Source organism: Epinephelus fuscoguttatus, linkage group LG3 (genome assembly GCF_011397635.1).
Source record: "Epinephelus fuscoguttatus linkage group LG3, E.fuscoguttatus.final_Chr_v1".
NCBI classification, from domain to species: domain Eukaryota; kingdom Metazoa; phylum Chordata; class Actinopteri; order Perciformes; family Serranidae; genus Epinephelus; species Epinephelus fuscoguttatus.
Genome location: NC_064754.1, coordinates 21,902,421 through 21,923,423, shown reverse-complemented (window position 1 = coordinate 21,923,423; position 21,003 = coordinate 21,902,421). Strand labels below are relative to the sequence as shown.

Genomic DNA, 21,003 nt, shown 5'->3' with positions numbered 1-21,003 from the left:
AACCATGTGCATTAGTTGTTGGAGGGGGAAAAAAACCATCAATTTGCAGTGTTGTGACCTAGTGCGTTTATTTTGAGAAAGACTGTATGTAAATGGTAAATTTCCTGTGAAAACAGAAGTATATTTTGAAAGAAGACAATGCATGTAACAGGCGTCTGACATAATGGGCGTCCCAGAGCGCTAACAACCAACACACCCAGGGTACCTTTCTTATTGTATGTGGATGAGGAAGGTCCGTAACCAAACGCCGATATGTGACGAAGTCGGTGTGAGAATGTGTTGTCCTCTAAGCCCAAATATTAAAAAGTAAGCTATTTAAAAAGTGTGCAACTGATTAATTCATTTCCCTTCATTTCTTGAATCAACTAACATTTGCACTATTCACTCACAGCAAGCTGACACCTAATTCCCAGATCAACTTTGTTTGAACCAATCTGACAGCAACCAGTCACGTTGCAAGAGATGTTAATGGTACTTTACTGAGTTTTAGTTAATTTAATAGGCTACATATTAATATTAATGCTTTACCAGGCTAAGCTGGTGTGACCCTGTTGTTAAAATTGCATTACATTTTGCGTAGAACATATTATGACTTGTTCAGGACTTGTAACTCAAAGTTTACAACTTAGGATTTGACTTGGGATTTGAGTCCAAATACTTGAGACTTGCTTGGTCCCACTTAGTCCAACCTCTGTCAGATATATTTCTCTGCCTTACTGCCAAACAGCATCAGTATCGATATTGCTGCTCGAGCTTTCCAAGAAAATCGTCCATCACGACCTTCATTTTTTTCAGATGACTTCAGAGCTATTTATCAGACAGACTAAATCAATTATCTCTTGATGCACGATTAACTATAATAACATTATCTATTTGCTCACATGATTTATGAGTGCTGTTTTTCTGGCCAATGAGAGCTTGTTGATATACATTACATAACTGTTATGCCTCCCAGTGCAGCTTTCCCCGCAGCTCTAATCAAGTGACAGCTCCCAAACAAGGATGGATGCAAGCTCTGTGTGTAGGAGTGGGGAGATCCCCCTTGAGGTTTATCTATTCATCACTATACTAAAGCAATTGGCAGACAGACCAGTTCTCTCCAGTGGCCAATTAGGGTACTACATAATGAACCTGTTCATGGGGCAGTTTTGTATCAAAGCAAGCTGGTCCTAATCAGTTATAAAAAGACAGTAAACTGGAGTATTAACTGGAGCTCAGAGGCACAGAAAACAAGCTTTTGTTGTCTGTTATTGGGCAGGAGGTGGTCCAGCAATCCTCCAGGGCCGTAAAGGAGTGATCCAGTCCGTGGGTTTCCCAAATCCATATCCTGCTCATCTGAGAAGCTCCTGGAAGATATCTGTGCCCAAAGGATTCCTGGTTAGACTGCAGATCACTGACATGGCCATCACAGGAGAGACTGGACAATGCAAGGAGGACAAACTGGTCATCTCAGATAATTACAGCCAATTAGGTGAGCCATGACATAATGTATATATTAATTCCGTTTTTTTAATTCTCATTCAAAGGAATACTTAACCCTTAAATTGACCATGTGTATGACAAGCACTCACTGTGTGGTAATTTACCTTGTTTTTCTCACATGGTGAATGCAGAATCCAAAAAGTCTCATTTCTCCAGTCCTATGTTCAGTACTTCCCAAACACATGCATTTTCACGAAAATATCACGATTTAAAACATGTCAGTACATGTCAGTCTCGTGGCCAAGTAGCTTACTTGGGAACATGCATGCATATGAGCTCTGGCTGAGCACAGTTTTAAGTGTTTCTGAAGTGTTTTATATTTTTGGCAAAGATGCATGTGTTTTGGAAGAACTGAATGTACGACTGGATAAGCAAAATTTGGATTATACTGCACAAGTTTTGTGAGAGTTTGTAAACTGATGTTTCCTTATAGCTTTGCAGTTGTTAAATGCAGATTCCTGATTACTTCAGTTCAACACAGATGTTTGCCTTTATTGGATTCCTTAGTCACTGTGGTGGTATGCTAGAAAACAAAGTGTCCACATATATCCAAGGTAACACACAGACAGTGAGTAATTGATATACAAATGATCACTATGCAGGTGAAGTATTCTTTTAAAGGAGCTGCATTTGACATTCAGAGCCTGAACCGAGACTGTCTGCACATGGCTCTCAACATGGAAGTGGCTGAGCCAGTGGCTAGCAGCTAACAGTGCTAACAGCCTGAACAGTGCTAACAATGGTAACAGTGCTGACAGAGTCCTGGAGGGTGGGTGTTCAGGATCACATTTTTGCAATGATGCTGTCTCAGTATCAGCAGTAACCACTGCATTAGCTCTGTGCAGAGCAGCAGCGATTAGCTTGCCAGTGGGATACTCACATAGGGACTCACATGCACTCACATGCTACCACAATAGCAAACAGATTAACAATTAACGATTTACAAGTTTCACATTCTGCATATCTGTGTGCCTTTAAGTTTTGACTCCCAAATGCATCTCAGATCATCTCAGAAAATTTTCACTTTTTCTGTTAGAGATAAACAGAGCAAACAAGCAGCCCAACAAGCAGTTATTTATTTATTTATTTATTTATTTTATTTGTTTATTTAACAGGGACAGTGCACAGCTCTCAGCCATACCGAGTTAGCTACTAGCTAATTTTCATCTGTAGTCCCTGAGAAGGAACAGAAAACATATAGTGTTAAGACAGAAATCTAACACTATAGTATAAAACAGACAAGCACACATGGATACAAACAAAAACATCGTCACAGAGCAACATCTTCAGACAACAACAATAACAAAGTTCCACACTATTAAGACACAATGGCAACAATAAAATCACAATGTTAAGACACGACAATAACAACAAGATTACGAACCAGTGAACAATGAGCCAGTGTTTGACAGTTTATGATTGATGGATGCATGATTGGGTTGATTTTAGCCATGATTTTATCTTGGATTAAAAGCCAGTAAAGATACTTATCTCTCTGAGATTAACATTCTCCTGTTCAGAATATAACCTGCTGTTAAATATGAGGACTTTGACTTGTGTTTGTTGCACCTTGCTAACAGCTCTGGTGCTACAGCATAGCTCAATATCTGCCCCCTGCTGTAAAACTGTTGATTAGGATCTTCTTTGCAAAGAGCCCAGCAAACTATACATTGCCTCACCTCATTATTCACTTCAGTGGCTGCAGCGAGGCTGATACAGCGTTATCTGTTGCTGAGTTCTCAAGGACTAAAGCACTGAGGTACAAGTACACATAGGTGGTGAGAATGGTGCGTCCTAAGCCTACTGTTATTTCAGGAGTGTGTGTGTAGATATGTGGAATGCAGAGAGAGATGAAACACAGTTCAAGGTTTTGAGTGTGAAAAGTCATTAACTTCAAAAATCCCTTAAAGCGGGACAGAAATTAAATTAAATTAAACTTTAAATTTACAATTAATGACATGCATCATAGCTCATCAGAGTCTTACCTGGTCTGGTATGGACATTAGCATTTAGTGGCTAATGTTAGCTTCTTGCATTTTAAGAGCATTAAATGTTCAGGCTGTCTGTTGTGTTTATAGGCTCTTGGTAAAAACAGTGTTTTTCTGCTGACATTGTGTTGATGAAGTCACACTCACACACAATAAAGTCACCTTCATTTGTTTGTGTTTCAGCATCCCCATCACCATCCATCAACCGCTAACCACACCCGACACACTCAGTGTCACACCTACTTACACCCAGTAGTGCTTACAGTATTTATCACTCTCCCCTTATCCATCTCCGAAGCATCACACCATTCCCGACTTTACTCTCTCCATTAACTCCATCTTTTACCCCCGTCCTTCCTCTCCCTCCCTCCCTCCCTCCCTCCCAGGCACACACTGTGGCTACCTCCTTCCCCCGCTGGTGGTCAGTGCCAGTGACACAATATCTGTCACCTTCCAGTCTGACAGTCGCCTCACAGACCGAGGATTCTCTGCCAGGTGGGATGCTGTGTATCCTGAGGATATCGCAGGTATGCCAAGGACTTACACTCACACACACACACACACACACACACACACACACACAGAGGACACTGTCACACCTGTGGCACAAACAGGAACACACTCACACCTGAGGCATCTCATTAAGGTTAAAACATCTCACTCCTCTGTCACATGTGTATAACAGCTGCTTGGGGTGCATTCTGAATCACGTACTTTTTTACTTTTAGTATGTACTGCAGCTTCCCTTAAAAAGTATGTGCAGTCAGTATGCACACAATCAAGACATATTACTGTACCAGCTGTCAGTAAGCTGTCGAGCTGTCATCTGCGGGTTAGTCGATGTGCCTATCGTCCGCTGCGCAGAGGATCGTGGGTCAGAATAGCCAGAGAAGCACACTGGCTGACATACTGCAAAATCAGACCGGATGTAGTAGAACATCCTGGTATTTTCGGTATGCTGCATTTGATATACTATGTACTGGGACATACTAAATGTTTTTTTCTGTTTATTGTTTATTTATTTGCACATATAAGAGGAACAAATTATAGAGAGAGTGTCTTAGGGAAGGTGCAGGTGAGGTTAGAAACCCGAGGAGGGCTTATAAATTGACCCCACCCTGACCTTGTTTAGTCAAGGAAAATGAATAATGTACATCTTATGGGGTAAAGAGTAAATACATAATAATAATAATAATAAAAATAATAAATAAAATAAGGTTAAATATGAGAAACAAAAATGAAATAGGAAAGAAGAAATTTAAACAAAAAAAATTAAACGGATCAAAAAATTTTAAACAAAATAACTGTACCACGATCGACTAATCCTAGTAAACTGTTAAACATAGTGTTTAAATAGTTTCATCAATAATCTCTTTTTAAATATAGACAAGGAGGGGGTGTTGTCTGCAAGATTATGATGTTCATTCCACTGTGTGATCCCTTTATATTTAATAGTGAATTGCCCTCTGCTGCTATGGCAGTGGGGGAGATGCAGGTGTCCTGCTTGTCTTGTTGCATATGAGTTGATACTGGAATTCCTACAAAAATATTGTTGAAAGTGATTGGGTGATTCATGACTTTGGTGAATTGCCTTACAGATGAAAATGCAGATGTGCATGATACTGATATCAGATATGGTTATGATCCTCAGTTTAGAAAATAGAGGAGAGGATGGAGCATTAGTGTTTGAATTTGTAGCCGCTCTAACAAAACGTTTTTGGAGTAAGTGGAGTTTATGGAGTTTGGTGGGGTTTGTATTAGCCCAAACAATATTACAGTGGATTAGATATGGGTATATTAAACTGTAATATAAATCAAATAAACTGGGTCTATTGAGGAATGAACTAACTTGGCATACGTTATAGCAGTGGTTTCCAACTGGTCCAGCCACTGGGTCCAGATTTCTCCTTAGTCATTACTTCAAGGTCCACACAGTTCAATGTATTCAGTATCATACTCGCCTTTGGCCATGTCCTTGAGCTAGTTTGCTGCCTCTGCCATGTAGCTGTCCGTTAGTCACTAAGTCTACAGCAGGGAACAGCACTTCAAAATAAAAGCTCTGTGCCGGAAATTCGCTCTACTTCAAAATAAAGTGTGTTTTTTTACAAACTTGACATTCTTTGGGGGTCACTTGTGGGCCATTCAGAACTGGCCCGAGACCCACCAGTTGGGAACCACTGCTATATAGTATGGTAGTATGGCACAGTTAGTCATTGTGTAAGCAGTATGAACTCAGTGAAAACACAGGTCAGAGTACAGTGAAGCATAAAACTCATGATAAAAACTTCTTTATCTTTTTTTATGATGATTATCAGGCATGAAAATGATTCGAGACCTCACGTATAAAGGTGAAACAAGTTTCCTTAGTGAATATAAAAATTGATAAAGTAGCTATATAACAGTGTAGAAAGACTTTTTCACAACAAAATGCACTGCTTTTTACTCAAATAAAAATGCATACAGATTATCAGCAAAATCTATTTCTTGCTCGAATCAAAAATCTCTTAATCGACTAGTTTAGACTGTGCAGAATTCAGCTGCCAGGCTTTTAACCAGAACCAAGAAACGTGATCACATCACTCCAGTTTAGCGTCTTTACACTGGCTCCCAGTATGTTTTAAATTAAGGCTCTGCATGGTCTCTCTCCCAGCTGTATCTTCAACCCCTTATTGCAGTACACGCCAGGACGTACTTTGAGGTCCTTGGGCAGAGGTCTTTTGTCTGTTCCAGAGGCCCGGCTGAAAACCAAAGGGGACAGAGCGTTTGCTGTCAGGGCCCTGAGGCTCTGGAACAATCTGCCTGAAGAAATCAGGTCGGCCGAGTCAGTGATCTCTTTTAAGGCCCATCTTAAAATGTACTTTTATCAGAGAGCCTTTCCTGATTTTACTTGAGTTTTAAGTTCATTTAGACTGTCTTTTATTACATTAATGACATGCAAAGCACTTTGTAACTCTGTTTTGAAAAGTGCATTGGCTCAACGACCATTTTCTAATTCACAATGAATATAAATTGATTCACACTGGGGAATTTTTGTACTTAGAATGTAAATATGATGCCAGAGTGCATAAAAACATAAAAATAGAGCTTGTTTATTTAAATAAATAAATAAATAAATAAATAAATAAAAAGTGCCAGTGGAGGATGCAGGGTCCAGACTGAGCCCTGAATGTCCTCAAATCCCAGAAACGCCCCTGCTTACACCTAAACCTGTGTGCTGCTGATGCTGCTGCAAGTGGATTTGCCCTGTTTATTTCTTTTATCTTATATATTATTAATAACTGTTTATTAAGTGGCCCCTGGCCTCCTGTCATTTTGCAAAAGTGGCCCCCAAGCAAAGCAAGTCGAGCAACCCTGGTCTTACGCATAACAACATTAGCTTTATTTTATTAGCTGAGTATTTTGTATGTAAAATGTTTAATGTAGAAAAAAATAGAGGGGTACAAAGTTCAGTATTTGCTTCTGAAATCTAATAAAGAAACCTATAAATGACCACAAACTGAATTAAGGTATAAATACCTGCAAAGTAGTCTCACTCTATTAATACATGAGTACTTGAGTAAATGAAACACCCAGGTTAATACCCAGAAATGCTCTTTTGTTCTGATAACTTTTTTTATACTCTCCTAAACTGCATGTATGTATCAGCACCAACTAAATGAGTTATAAATTTAGCTTTAACCAATCAGGTTAAGCTTCTACTTTAGCATGATCCTTTGTTTACATTTTGTCATCATGAGATTTACTCTCAAGACTCTCTTTTCACAGGCAGATATTGTAGCTCATCTACACTTATCTAATTACGATCACCCATCACTCCCTCTTCCCCTGTCAGAAATCCAGGGCTGTGGCTTTTCTTCCAAAGAGGAAACCGGAGTTATCAAGTCCCAGAACTGGCCCATGAACTACAAAGCCAACACCGAGTGCATGTGGAACATCGCTGTGCCTTTGGGGAAAAAAATCACACTGACGTTCACCCATTTTGACCTCGAAGCCAAAGATATCCTGACGTCCAAATGCTACGATAACGTAATGCTGTACGACATCAATGGTTTGACTAATGCGCTGCTTCAAAAGTATGGTAAGTTTGTTTGTGTAATTACTACATGATCCCAAAACTGATAGGATTTTTCATGAGAGTCAGTCACATTGAAATCACAAGGAATTAATTTACCCCATTTCAATTCACTTTAGCAGTTAATTGTAAACCTCTGTGTCACTTCATTATGGACAAATAACTCTTTTATTTTAGGTCCATTTTGTGGGACTAAGCTGCCTCGTACCATTAAGACAAGAGGCACCAGGCTGGTGATCCGTTTCCATACAGACTTGTTTACTGAGGCCAAAGGCTTCAGGGCCTACTGGACAACAGACCCCAGTTTGCCTGCTCCCACTGAGCCGCCTGCTCCGACCAACCCCTGGGACAACATCCCCATAGGTGCAGTATCTATCTGAGCCTGAGACAGTTTTCAAACATGTGATTTACACCACAATGTTAAGAGTTCATTTAAAACTGTACAAATATACATGTTTCATGTTAACAATAGATTAACTTGTAGTGATGAACCCACGTGACACTGAAGTTTTCCTCAGCATTGTTTTGGTTCTGTAGCTCGCAACTAATTTCTCATCAACCCTTATTTCCAAGCACAGCAGCTGTTTGCAGCACTCAGGCTTTGATAAAGTGATGGTACACACTTCCTGTTCAGCACCAAACAGCAGACAGAAAAAGGTAGCGTCGAGCTGGTGAACATAGTCGAGTGTGTTTGCTTGGATTACGAAACAGAGCTAAAAAGAGAATACCCATTCAATTTAAGTTTTGTCACATAAACAGATACACAATTCCAAATTAAGCTAATGTTGGTCATAACTATTGGATGTGTAGTTACATTGCAGTAATTTAAACAAGATGTTGTGTTTTTGTTTAGTTACATTTCCTCGCAGAAGCTGCTTTATCAATGAAAAGGGAACTACGCCCATTTTCAAAATTCATCCATGTTGTTCCAATGGTCTAAGACAGTCCAAAAATATTAGTAAACATGAAGAACTCTCACCCAAATCTGAAAAAATAGAGTGCTGAAACTCATATACTTTCTGTCTCATGTACTATACCATCATGGATATACTGACAGTTTCAGCAAATATGACATAAAGTTATTTTAATAAAAGTCACCAGCTGTAGCTTTAAGTGCCAAAACAATTAGTCAGCCATTTTAATAATTGATTTAATACACTTTAATACACTTTCTGTTGACAATGCAACATAAACAATTCAAGTTTCGGCTTCTATGTGAGGATTTGCTTCCTTTCTTTGTTGCATAATCACTGTGAATACAGTAGTTGAGTTTGTGTTTTGGACAACTTATGGACTGAACTACTAATTTATTTATTGGAAAACAGTAGACAGACGACCTAATACTGCAAATAATAGTAAGTCACAGCCCCAGATATTACCAGATTTCACATAGCAGCAGTATACTGTAGTACAACTAAGTATTTTTTACAGTAAATGTGTATTTTATCTGCAAAATATGTCTGATGATTTAGCCTTAAATTTAATATTCTGTGGCGACTGATCTCTCTAGTTATATCACACACTGTCTTCAGGTTAGCAGAGCTGCATTTTCCACCAGTCACACTGACCAACATTTAGTTTCAAACAGCTGCTTAGAGGCTGCACAGAGGCCTGCCTTTATATTCATGCTCCCTCCTCTCCTCACCCCTTCTTCACACCCCCCTCCTCTCCCATCTCCCCCTTGCTGCGCCCAGATGTGCAGTAAAACAAGGTGATATGATGTGCTGAGAACACAATGTGAAGTGGCCTAGTGCTTCACTCTCCGTCCTAGCTGGCTGTCACCCGATCCTCATTCTTCACCCAGCGACGAGCCCCAGGTGGCCCAGGCGCCTGCCAAGCCAATTGCTGAAATAGAGTTTTATAGATGGACTCTGCTGCCTCTGGGGGGTTTTTTCCACCCAGTCTCTGACCAGAGGTGCCCTGTGTGCTGGGCGAAAGAAGACAAAGACAGAGTGAGAGATGAAGGGGAGAAAATGTGGGATAAGAGTGACTGGGACAATTTAGTGTCAACTCCTTAGACCACCAAAAGAAATTTATATCTTCATGCGTACTGATGTTGTGATGTCGAGGAGTCTGGCCTGAAAATGGAGATTTATTTATTTTTTTATGTCTAGTCCATGACCCATTGTTTGGTGACAACAGGAGCATGGTATTATGTTTGCATGTACACTGAATTAATACATTACTGCAGACTAGTAGATTAGTGAAAGCCAAAAACACATGGACAGGAGTGTCAAGCTGGCATGGTTAATTAAGTATTTAAAAAAATATGAATGAGAGCATAAGTGCCAGTGATCTAAACCCACATCCCTACAACACACAGGTTTATCAGTTAGCTGCAGATATCTACTGTATATTCAGGCTTTGTTTATACACAAACAAACAAACAAATGAATACATGCAACCAGGCACAGGATGGATTACAATGATTTTTTCCCCCTTATTTCCTAGAATGGCCCGCCACATGTGGGAAACCAGCCATTCCTCCTGTTGTTGTGTCACGCATTGTGAACGGAGAGACGGCCAGGCCGCACTCCTGGCCCTGGCAAGTGTCCATGCAGGTGAGAGACTGCCGCTCATAAATGTAGAGAACATTATGTAAGAATGTACAGTACAGGATATCAGTGATTGAGATACGGCAGTTATTGATTAATCCTAATGTGATATTACTCACTCATTAATTTTTTTTTAGGTGTCATGCCTATTTTGGCTGATTCCACAGACTACTATACAGACATAGAGAAACTATGAGAAATTATAAATAAAACAAGAAGTATACAAGAAAAAAAGTGCTATATTACAAAATATAACACCATATTTACCAATCTTACTACATAATGACGAAAACTCTGTCTGGGTGTGTCTGTCTGTGTGTGTGTCTGTTCCACGTTTTTCTACTCACTGACATGGTCAATCTATGTGAAACTGCACATAGGTATTGAGGATTGGAATAGGTAGAAGGTGACAAAGCTACCAATGGGTATGGACTAATAATTATAAAAATATAAGAACATTTTAAGAAAATACAGAAATATAAGAAGAAATTTAAGAAATAAAATATATTAAATATGTACAAATACATGCATTGTACCAAAAAGTGTGCAAAATATAAACGCAAGAGTACAAACATCTTCCAGTCTTACATGTACAAAACAAAACATGTGAAAAAGGAAACAAAAGAAACAATAGAAACACAAACAAATGGACAGTAGAAAATTAAATGGAATTCATTTTCTGTATTGTTTAGACAACACATTGGACAGATCCTACTTTTCTTCTTCTAAATTAACATACCGTCCAGTTTCAACAGTGCAAGGTAAAAAAAAAATAGATTTCAGCTGAGCAAGTAGAGATCTTTGCTTTGTAGACAAATAATATACAGCACAATTCTCCACATCATATTCAGTTTTCATCAAAAAAGCAGTTTTAGTTTAGCCCATATATCGTCAGCCTGCTGTCCTCTGTCCTTGGCAAACACAGACTCTCTAAACAAACCAATACTGAGCTTTTCATTATTAAAAAAACTCCTGAATTGTAAAACAATGTGAATATATCTTTAAACCAGGAACCAACAATTTGTTTACCTCATAAATATTTGCCTCGTCAACCTACTTTCATCCATATCAAGTAAGCAATTCCAAAACTGAGCTGTACATATCTTACAACAAGCCTCACATGATTCCCATCCCATGTCTCCCACTGTAGCCAATTTTGGTGCATATTTATGGACACCAAAAAATATCTCATGGCACTGTAATCCTGGCAGTATAATCAAGTACAGTGCATATCAATGAGTAATGTATGCCATCCTCATATGTCCCTCTATTATCTCATATTAATTGACTGATTTGATATTTATTTCAAACATTTAAAAAGATGAACATACAATCAGGCAGACAGAAAGAAAGTAGTAACAATGCCACTACTAACTGCATTGATATACACTTTCAAAAAATGACATGAGTTAATTATATCTGTATTGATGGCGTGCATGTAAATATCTCTAATGGCTTCTTGTGTGCTTGTCGTTGTGTGTGTTTGCTTCAGGTCTGGCCGGCCAGTCGTCCAGAGCCCACGTTCTTCCACACCTGTGGTGGTACTCTTATCCATAAGAACTGGGTACTCACAGCCGCCCACTGCTTCATAAAGTAAATGTTCTGTTTCATCATTTTTATGTACAGTACATGCACTTTTTTCTTTTTAAGAGATGTTCAAGTTGAAGCCCAATCAGCTCCCCTGGTAGAGCGGCTGCACCATGTCAAAGCTGGGTTCTGACTGCAGCTGCAAGGGTTTGATTCCAGTCAGGGCCCTCTGCTGCATGTAATCCCCTCTCTTTCCTCTGCCTTTCCTGACTCTCTCCAGGCTATCACTATCCTCCCTTCAAAAGCAGAAATACTGAAAAAATGAATCTAGTAAACAAAACAAAAAAAAAAAAGAGCTAAGTACAGAAATCCAGATTTTTATTGCCACTTTATTCCGTGAAGTTTTCTCAAACTTCCTGGAAGCCCATTTGTGTAATCTCCGAAGGCAGTTGTTGGTGTCTGTGCTTTCACCTCAGGCTTATTATAGTGAAAAAGCAATGCCTTGTTAGTGATGCCTCAACGCCTCGGCTAATGGTCGACAGAGGAGAGAAATGCTGGTGCACTGAGGAGCCTGTGCACTGTACATGTAGTTTACTGCTGTGAGCAAGGAGGTAGACAAGGTTATGTGCCACGGAGAACTCAGAATATGCTGTGTATGGTACAAATGTATATGTTTTTGTAAAACCAGAGTCAGCTTCTGTGGTGTAGTGACAGTGATGTACCTTGAGGTGGCCTGTACACTGTGTGAGCTGATATTATTGAATAATATGCTGATTTCTTACACAGCTACGCTGATGAGCTGCAGCGTTGGCACATGTGCCTCGGCAAACACAACTTGAACAACACGGAGCCGAGTGAGCGCTGCTTCAATGTGACTGGCATCTATCGCCATGAGGGTTTCAAGTATCCCACAGTGCCCACGGTGGAGTTTGACATTGCTCTGGTCAGGTTAGACGGGGAGGTGATACCCAGTGAGGAGATCTCGTACGCCTGCCTTCCTCCTGACGATGAAGTCCTGCCTGGGGGCAAGAAGTGCTACGCCACCGGCTGGGGAGATGAGACCGGTGCTGTTACATATTTAAATTCATTATTTTATTCATTTAATACAATAATACACCTCTTGAGGAGACACTCAACCCTCATAAGTAAAAAAAAAAAAAAAAAAAAAAAATCCTCTTTGCATAGTTTGCATGCCCTCTGCTGGACTTCAAGTGCAAATACCTCCTGTTTATGCTCCACAGTGTGTCAAGCTGATGTTTTCTTTGGATTATCAGGTGATTCAGTGAATCCTAAAGTTGCTGAGACCCTTAACCAGGTCGCTCTGCCTGTTGTGCCGTATGAAACCTGCAAGAGGATGGATTACTGGTGGTTCCAGGTTAAGACCTCCATGATCTGCTGTGGTTACACCCTGCCTGATGAGCTCAAGTCCGTCTGTCAGGTAAAACAAGTCAATGAGATGATTTCCACATATCTAACTTTACTCTAACTTGTATCTAACAACATGCTGATGGTGTTTTTGATTCGCGACTTTGACAGGGAGATTCAGGTGGTCCTCTGGTGTGCCAAGATACCCCCACCAGTCCGTGGGAAGTTCATGGTATAACCAGCTTCGGCCCTATTGGATGTATTATGAATAAGAAGCCCTCCGTGTTCACCCGCTTCTCCGCCTACCTCCCCTGGATCAACAATGTCATCCGCAGAGACATGTACAATGAGCACAGTATGGATCCAGCCGGTCTATTCTGATCACTTTGCTTATAAACTAAATAAGGTAGGCTACAAAGGCAGAATTTATTGCCGGTTTTCACCTTCAGTCTTTCCTGTGTAGCATCCGGCTGTGGAGGGCCAAAGGACTTGAATGGTACAGCAGGCACCGTGTTCTCTATGGGTTACCCTGGCAGCTACAACAACAAAGCCAGATGCCAGTGGAACATCCGGGTGCCCTCCGGCAAACTGGTCCACCTCCATTTCCAGAATTTCTCCCTGGAGGAGAGTCAGATGTGCTTAAATGACAAAGTCAGCCTCAGAGACAGAGCAGGAAGTTTAGGTATGTGATTATCTGCCTCCTTTTTCTCTCCAGCTGATAATGAATTTGCTGAGTCATTCATTAATATGATTGGTTTATGTTACTCTGCCATTACTCCAGTTTTATTACCAACTGCGACAACATCACAACCACTGGTATTGTTTTCACATTGTGAATCTGAGAGAGAGAGAGAGTGTGTGTGTGTGTGTGTGTGTGTGCGTGTGTGTGATCATGACAAAATGTGGTCCTGGAAACACCTATTGTAGCAGGAAGTACCACAGAAGCTGTTTTGAGTACTTTGCCAAGTGTTAATGTATCTCTCTGTGGTCAGATTTTGTCGGCATGATAGCGCCACAACCGAGCAAGATACAGTTATGAAACGTTACAGGTGTGTAGTTGAGGTCACAATGAAGGTTGAGTTTGAAGATGGGTGTGGTACCAGCAAGAAGACTGGAAGTAGGAGGGGTAGAAAGCAGAGAAAGAGCCATTTCCCCGCCACTTCACGCCCATGGCTCACATTTGTTTTAAGACACAGATCGCTGTGTTGTGGCTGGAGACATCCCGTCACAAGATGGTCTCTATTAGTTATGTATGAATGAGGAGTCCAGCCTGTTCTCACTCCTACTTCGTCAAATATGCTTTGTCAGTGATTTCGGCATCAGGTACCGATGTACAGAGACACTCTTCGTGGTGGTATGATACACACCAGGTAGTGGCTATTTCTCACACTAGTGGCAACGTAGTATACAGAGTAAGAAATTCTTTGTGGGGTGTGTGAGAATGGAGATGGATGGGTCAAACCAACACTGGACTTTCACCCAGGAGCCCACTGTTCATTTCCTGTGTGAAACCAAAAGTCAGTGGAGTTATTTTAATAACAACGCAGTGTGCTAGTATGTGAAGCATGCTATATAAGTGACGTATGTCACCAATGTGATATTAAGTTAGTAAAAATTGTGCTTATTTTAAGCCAAACAAAAAAGATGTTTTTTCTAAACTTAACCATATGCTCATGTTGCTCATCAAATTTAAGGAAATAGATGTAAAAATTAGCTACATAGTAAGTTATTTTGAAAAATACTGTATGCATGTAACCAGCAGAAACTGTATATTTCCTATGAAAATAGAAATGTATTTGGAATGCATGTAATAAGTGTCAACTGATATATTGTCCTTGAATGTCCAAAACCAATGCAGGAGACTACCTGTTGCATCATATTTTGACATTCAGGTCCACTGACAAAGCGTGGGTATTTGACAAGTTGGGATGTGAACAGGTTGACATGTCATATTTAGAGTAATCCATGTAATAGCTTTTAACATATGTCACTCTGAATCATCATCCTCATGGTAGCACTAGAGGAAAAGTGTCAGACACATCAGAGTTAGTAGCATGCAATCTCTGAGGACCACGAAATATCTTCAGAAAATGTTGTGATAATCCATCTGATACAGGGGTGACATTTTTGAATGGGGGCAAGATTAGATCATGTGAAAATACCTGGAGGCCAGCTACTTTTCGCATCATATAGGTTATTATTATTAAAAAAAAAATCACAAGCAAACAAGACAAATGCAACTGTTTCATCTGTCATTGAAAATGTATTAAACTTTCTTCCGCTCCTGAAAGCAGTGGTCCTCGCCGTCAACTTTACACTTCTTTGCTATGGTCACGTCTGCTACCTAGCAGGAGATGTGTGCTGTTAAGTAATTTAGACCTGCTGTCCTCATTTGTAGCCACTTTTTTTGTGCCAACTAGTGGCAGTAAGACCACAATACACCAATCCATGTAAAAACAAGATGGCAGCCATCTCTGCCAAGTCAGTCTGCAGCTAACTCCAACACAAACATGGACAAGGTACAAAACCTGATCAAATTTAATGGTTGAAACTTGTTTATTTATGATGAATAACATTTGTAATTTGACATGCCAACAGATGTAACCAATTCTAGCAACGGTAACGAGCTAAGATGCTGTTAATTAGAAAGTACTTGTTTGAAGACATAAGGAATTTATCTTCACCCAATTGAAGGACAGTGGGACTTTATTATCGTTGATAGTATTTAGGGTTTTTTTTTATACTTATCAGGTCCTACTGATCCCAAATAGCTAGGAGAAATTAAAAAATACAAACCAAACAAAAGTTCAGGATTCAGGAGGCTAATAGAAATATGTCACTCTAACAAGGCTGAAAACGTGAACCAAAACGATGTCTGTCACTTTTGTCATCTGAATAAATAACCAAGTATAAATAGCTCTATGAGATAAAATCATAGAAGAGAGGCCATCAGTTGGATTTATATGTTAAACCTGTAGTGTCAGGCTGCTCTTTGTCTCAACAGTAAAGAATCCAAGGCCCCACCACATCTTGTGTCAACCCTTCCACTACTGAAGAGTGGAGATTACATATAAAAACCTTAAAAGGTCAAAATAGATAACTGCATCTGCGTTATAAGCAGCTTTCCCATTCTTTGGAACTTTATAAAATCGGTGTGCAATGGCCTAATTTTTTTTTTACATTGCATTAAAAATAAATGTATATAGGTTGTGCATGTATATTAAAAAAGGCATAGGAAGCAATAAAGATGTTATTATACTTATAACATCATATACAAGCTCTTAGGGACAGAGGTTCCTTAGAAATGTCAGCCTAACAGTTCTTCATGTTCATTTCTCCTCAGGCACACACTGCAGTCATGTACCGCCTAAAGACCTGGTGAGCGATGGAGACATGCTTCACATCAGCTTCTCCTCCAATGACAAGGTGGTGGACACAGGCTTTACTGCCACCTGGAGGGCAGTGGACCCTACAGAGGGTAAGACAGGAGAAAAGTGTATCTGACAAGACGCTGAGGGAATAAGACTCCACTCAAAAGTAATGCATCTCATTTGTTTCAGCCCCTTGTGGAGGGAGCTTCAGCAGTAATCAGGGTGAAATCATATCTCCTAACTGGCCCAATGACTACCAAGCCCAGTCTGTGTGCACGTGGCGCATTACCATTCCTTCAGCAAAAAGTGTCCATGTAGCCTTCACTCACTTTGAGCTGCAAGCTGTTAACATGTTCGGAAATTGTGTCGACTACGTGGAGATCTTTAATGGAGACAGCATGGCATCACTAGGTTGGTTATTCTTTTTGTTTATTCTCTCTACCTTTCCTGTACAGGTCAGCGTTATCAGCATCAATGCCTGCACAATGAAAAAAACTCTTTGTTATGTGTTCTGCAGGTCGATTCTGTGGCTTTGTCCCTCCACCCACGATCACCATCCCTGGCAACACAGTCGTCATTCGCTTCCTTAGTAATGGAGCCGATCAACAGAAAGGCTTTCGTGGTTACTGGACCACTGATGCCAGTATTATCCCAACTTTGCCTCCTCCACCTGCTAACCCATGGGACAATATCACTATCGGTGAGTGTAGGGTCACAGCGGCCCCGTCTCTGATGTATCTGGTGAGCTTCCCAGTTTCAAAATAGAGCTTGGTGAGAGATAAAATTAAAAGGTTTTGCTCCACTCAGATGGAAAAAATTGTAGACAAAAGATCTAAAAGTGGATTACCTGATGTCTGAACTTAATGGGTCTGCCACTGACTCTACCTGTATGAATACAGGCAGATGATAGCTTATTTATAGATCATTTAACTTTATATTTTCTCTTCCCAGACTGGCCAGTAGATTGTGGAAACCCAGAGGTGAAACCCAGTACAGCCACCCCAAGAGTGGTTAATGGGGAAGAGGCGATCCCCCACTCTTGGCCCTGGCAAGTCTCCATGCAGGTACTGTCAGCTGTTTCTCTAGCTCTGTTTACACAGAGATTGTACTATAGGGCCACTACAAAGTCCCTCCTTTATGCTGCCTTTGCATTTTTACACAGAACTTAACAACTTAGGCATCATGCTGTTCCACACCATGATTTTGGACAGCATGCCGCCATTGCAGAGGCAAAAGAGGCATGACGGGGGCGTCGGTAGCATAGTGGATAGTGCCAGCGCCCCATCTACAGAGGTGATGCCTTGCTGCAGCGGTCACAGGTTCAACTCTGGCTTGCAACCCTTTGCTGCATGTCAACCCCCACTCTCTCTCTCACCCCATTTCAATCTCTCCTGTCCATTAAAGGCAAAAAAGCCCAAAAAAAAACCTTAAAAAAAAAAACAAGAGGCATGACAGGCATGACATATACTGTAATACAACAGCATCGGCCTCTAGTGTGACATACAACATACGCGTTGGCAGCAATTTCTTAACAATAACAGTGGCATTAACATGGCAATAACAATCATTTACTGTCCCTGTTAAATGGCTGCTGATCTCGTCCTCCGCTTGGAGGGTAAGGAGCAAACAAACCTCATTGTTTTCCCAATTTGACATTTTCAGCTGCTGTTCTGCTTTGAGTTAGCTACTAACTGCTATCAGCTACTTCTTAAATCTTCCACGTGGGTCCCATGCATAACACGTCTTGCTGCCCATGATCCCGACTGTCCCATTCATAAAGATGTCACTACTACTGTTACTGCCTTCCATCCCGCCTTAAAGGCGAGAAATTTTCACCTTGAAGAGGCAGTGTAAAACGGACTTTGTGTGCTTGATTAACAGCCATAGAGGAGAGACTTTAATTTGTACAAATGTATATTTCCTCTTCTCCAGGCTACACCGATGTTTCCCATACCTTACATGCACGGTTGTGGAGGTTCCTTGATTCATGAAGACTGGATCCTAACTGCTGCTCACTGTTTCATGGTGTAAGATGCAACCACAGAAACACTTACAGCTCACAGGCTTGTTTTGGAGATCGTTGCAGCCTTTAAAATGCCTGATTTTCTAACAGACTGCAATGCATGTTGCAATGTTTGTAGGCGTCTTTTGCCATTAAACTTCGAGAGAAAGTGAAAATTGCAAAAATATTATTGTAAATTTTATCTTTATGGTTATCTTATTTTGTCTTGCACAATCGCTGAAGTGAAAAGTAAAACTGTAATTTTCACCTTCAATATTCCACCTACTTTCCAGCCCGCTGAATAAACCCTCCTACTGGCGCATGTGTCTGGGGAAGCACCACATGAACTCCTCCATGGACGTTCCCTCGGCAGAGGAATGCTACAAGGTGGATGGAATCATCCGACACGAGGGGTTCGTCTATGAGCAGGATCGCACCGACATCACCAATGACATAGCCCTGGTGCATTTGGCTGAGCCTGTTAATATGACGAGGGAGATCAGCCCCATCTGTCTGCCCAAACCTGGGGCTGTGATGCCTGCTGGGACACCCTGCTTTGTCACTGGCTGGGGAGACGAGAAAGGTAGAAGTGATCATGCATTTCATTTTTCTGTAAAAGAACTGTAGTCGTGATGCTACCTACAGGAACTGGGGGTAACAATAGACGCAGAAGTGGGTATCTCTACACCTTACTATAGCCGCCTTCTACACCTTCTACAGCAACATAAACTTTTACATCTGTTTTAGGTAACCTGTTCCCCAAAGTGTCAGAGAAGCTAAATCAGGCAGCCCTTCCTGTAGTTGACTTCCAGACCTGCAGTAAGCCTGCTTACTGGTGGGACACCCTCAGACCCTCCATGATCTGTGCTGGTTATGAGTCCCCAGATGAGCTCAAGTCAGCCTGCCAGGTGAGACGACACTTTCAGAAAAACTGTTTACATGGATACACTGGGATTTAATGTAAGGGGGGATGATACTTTGTTGTTGATATTCTTGTCAAACCTTCTCACAGATTATGTAAATGATCTGGCATTTCATGATTGGGTCGCCCGTTATGTAACACCCTGTAAACTGTTTTGTTTGTGATCAGTCAGCCTTGATCGCAGTTTTCAGGCGTAATTGGACAAAAGAACATTATTTGTTTGCCATAATGAGCAAACATTCTAGCATGGGCATGGGAAGATTAGAAATTTAGCAAAACACTTCAGAACAGCACTGAAGCTTTTAAATATCAGTAGAACTTTATAGGACACAACACTGACATTTGCCACCCTGAAGAAAACTGTCACATTTTTGATAAACACTGACCTTTACAAATTCCAGGGCACAGACATGATTCATAGTGAGCTGTCAACATCAAATGTTCACCAATGCATCTTCTTACCAGTGCAGTAAATCTTTGGTGATTTACTTCTGCTCTCCCGCAGGGTGACTCTGGAGGTCCCTTTGCCTGTGCGGCCGCTGGAACGAACACGACCTGGGAGGTGCACGGTATCGTCAGCTTTGGACCTCGGGGATGCATCAAAGACAAGAAGCCGTCAGTGTTCACCCGCGTGTCTGCCTTCAGTGACTGGATCGACAGCAACATCAAGAAGTTTATATATGAAAATGGCAAAACCAACTAAAGCCTAAAATAAAGATTTTTACAGTGTTTATTGCTGATTTCTGTTTAAAGTCTTTGTAGCTTTTTATTCAGGGTTCAATATTAAGTATTGCTCTCTGCAAGAGTGTGCTGACTCATACTGTTAGGCTATAGGCATCTTCTCTGGCAGCAAATATATTGTTTCTATTTAATTTAATATTTCCTCATTTTTTACAGTTCACAAATTAGATAAACATTGCACCAAACATTCTGAGGAAATAAAGACAAACAATTCAACTATCTTTGGTTGGAAAGATTCATTTTGCAAACAGAGCAATAAAGTTTACACAAAACTAAAACTATAAACTTCACACTGAACTCTTCTATGCAATTCATATCATTCAGGTGTTGAAAGAGACAGTTCATCCCCAAATCAGATGTTGTGGCATTTGAGCGTACCTGCTGCGCATTTACACTGGAAACAATGAATTTGAGGGCGCAAAAAATGCAGCATGTGTACGGCCCCTTACATTGCATGATATTCTAAAGAAGGCAGACATTTCTACGGCCGATATCTCCTACACTTGGCAGCTCAAACAAAAACAATCTAGACTGATAAAAAGTGCCCCGGGTAAGAGGAGAAATATGTGTTTTTGATTTGGGGGGGAACTGTCCCTTTAAATTACATGTGGATGTTTAAGATTGTTGTACAGCTTTATATAATTAAAAGTAATGGTCTGATTACAAGTATAAATTCTGGCAAATTACAAAAATAACAGCATACTGAAAGTGATTAAGCATTGCAACCATGTTTTGTTTTTTAAAAAATAAAAATAAGATGAAATTCCTTTTATGTTTTGTCATTTAAGTGCAGCTAGTTTGCACAGCAGCATGACTTTGCTTCTCCTGCCAGCTCTCATAGTTTACAGGCTGCCTCCTCCTTTCCTCCCTCCTTACAGCCAGATGAATCCTGCAGGCACAGATTTAAAGTTTTGGGTTTTAACCCTTTAATCACATGACCAGGCCGCTCAGCCAATGGGAGAGCTCGGCTCAGATTTC

General features: G+C 40.6%; 1 protein-coding gene across 1 annotated transcript in view; it reads left to right on the top strand.

Moving 5' to 3' along the window:
* The window catches only part of zgc:154142 (uncharacterized protein LOC555481 homolog), a 33,571-nt gene extending 12,899 nt beyond the window's left edge, over positions 1 to 20,672 (top strand). Inside the window, exons 8-25 of the mRNA XM_049571303.1 lie at positions 1,259 to 1,471; positions 3,857 to 3,997; positions 7,303 to 7,548; positions 7,720 to 7,905; positions 9,994 to 10,103; positions 11,590 to 11,690; positions 12,411 to 12,688; positions 12,899 to 13,062; positions 13,161 to 13,344; positions 13,453 to 13,671; positions 16,333 to 16,467; positions 16,550 to 16,771; positions 16,878 to 17,060; positions 17,312 to 17,424; positions 18,293 to 18,387; positions 18,656 to 18,945; positions 19,110 to 19,270; positions 19,790 to 20,672. Of these exons, the coding sequence (XP_049427260.1) occupies positions 1,259 to 1,471; positions 3,857 to 3,997; positions 7,303 to 7,548; positions 7,720 to 7,905; positions 9,994 to 10,103; positions 11,590 to 11,690; positions 12,411 to 12,688; positions 12,899 to 13,062; positions 13,161 to 13,344; positions 13,453 to 13,671; positions 16,333 to 16,467; positions 16,550 to 16,771; positions 16,878 to 17,060; positions 17,312 to 17,424; positions 18,293 to 18,387; positions 18,656 to 18,945; positions 19,110 to 19,270; positions 19,790 to 19,987 (3,239 nt within the window). The 3' untranslated portion in view covers positions 19,988 to 20,672. The remainder of the gene's footprint in view (positions 1 to 1,258; positions 1,472 to 3,856; positions 3,998 to 7,302; positions 7,549 to 7,719; positions 7,906 to 9,993; positions 10,104 to 11,589; positions 11,691 to 12,410; positions 12,689 to 12,898; positions 13,063 to 13,160; positions 13,345 to 13,452; positions 13,672 to 16,332; positions 16,468 to 16,549; positions 16,772 to 16,877; positions 17,061 to 17,311; positions 17,425 to 18,292; positions 18,388 to 18,655; positions 18,946 to 19,109; positions 19,271 to 19,789) is intronic.
* The last annotated feature ends 331 nt before the right edge of the window (positions 20,673 to 21,003 follow it).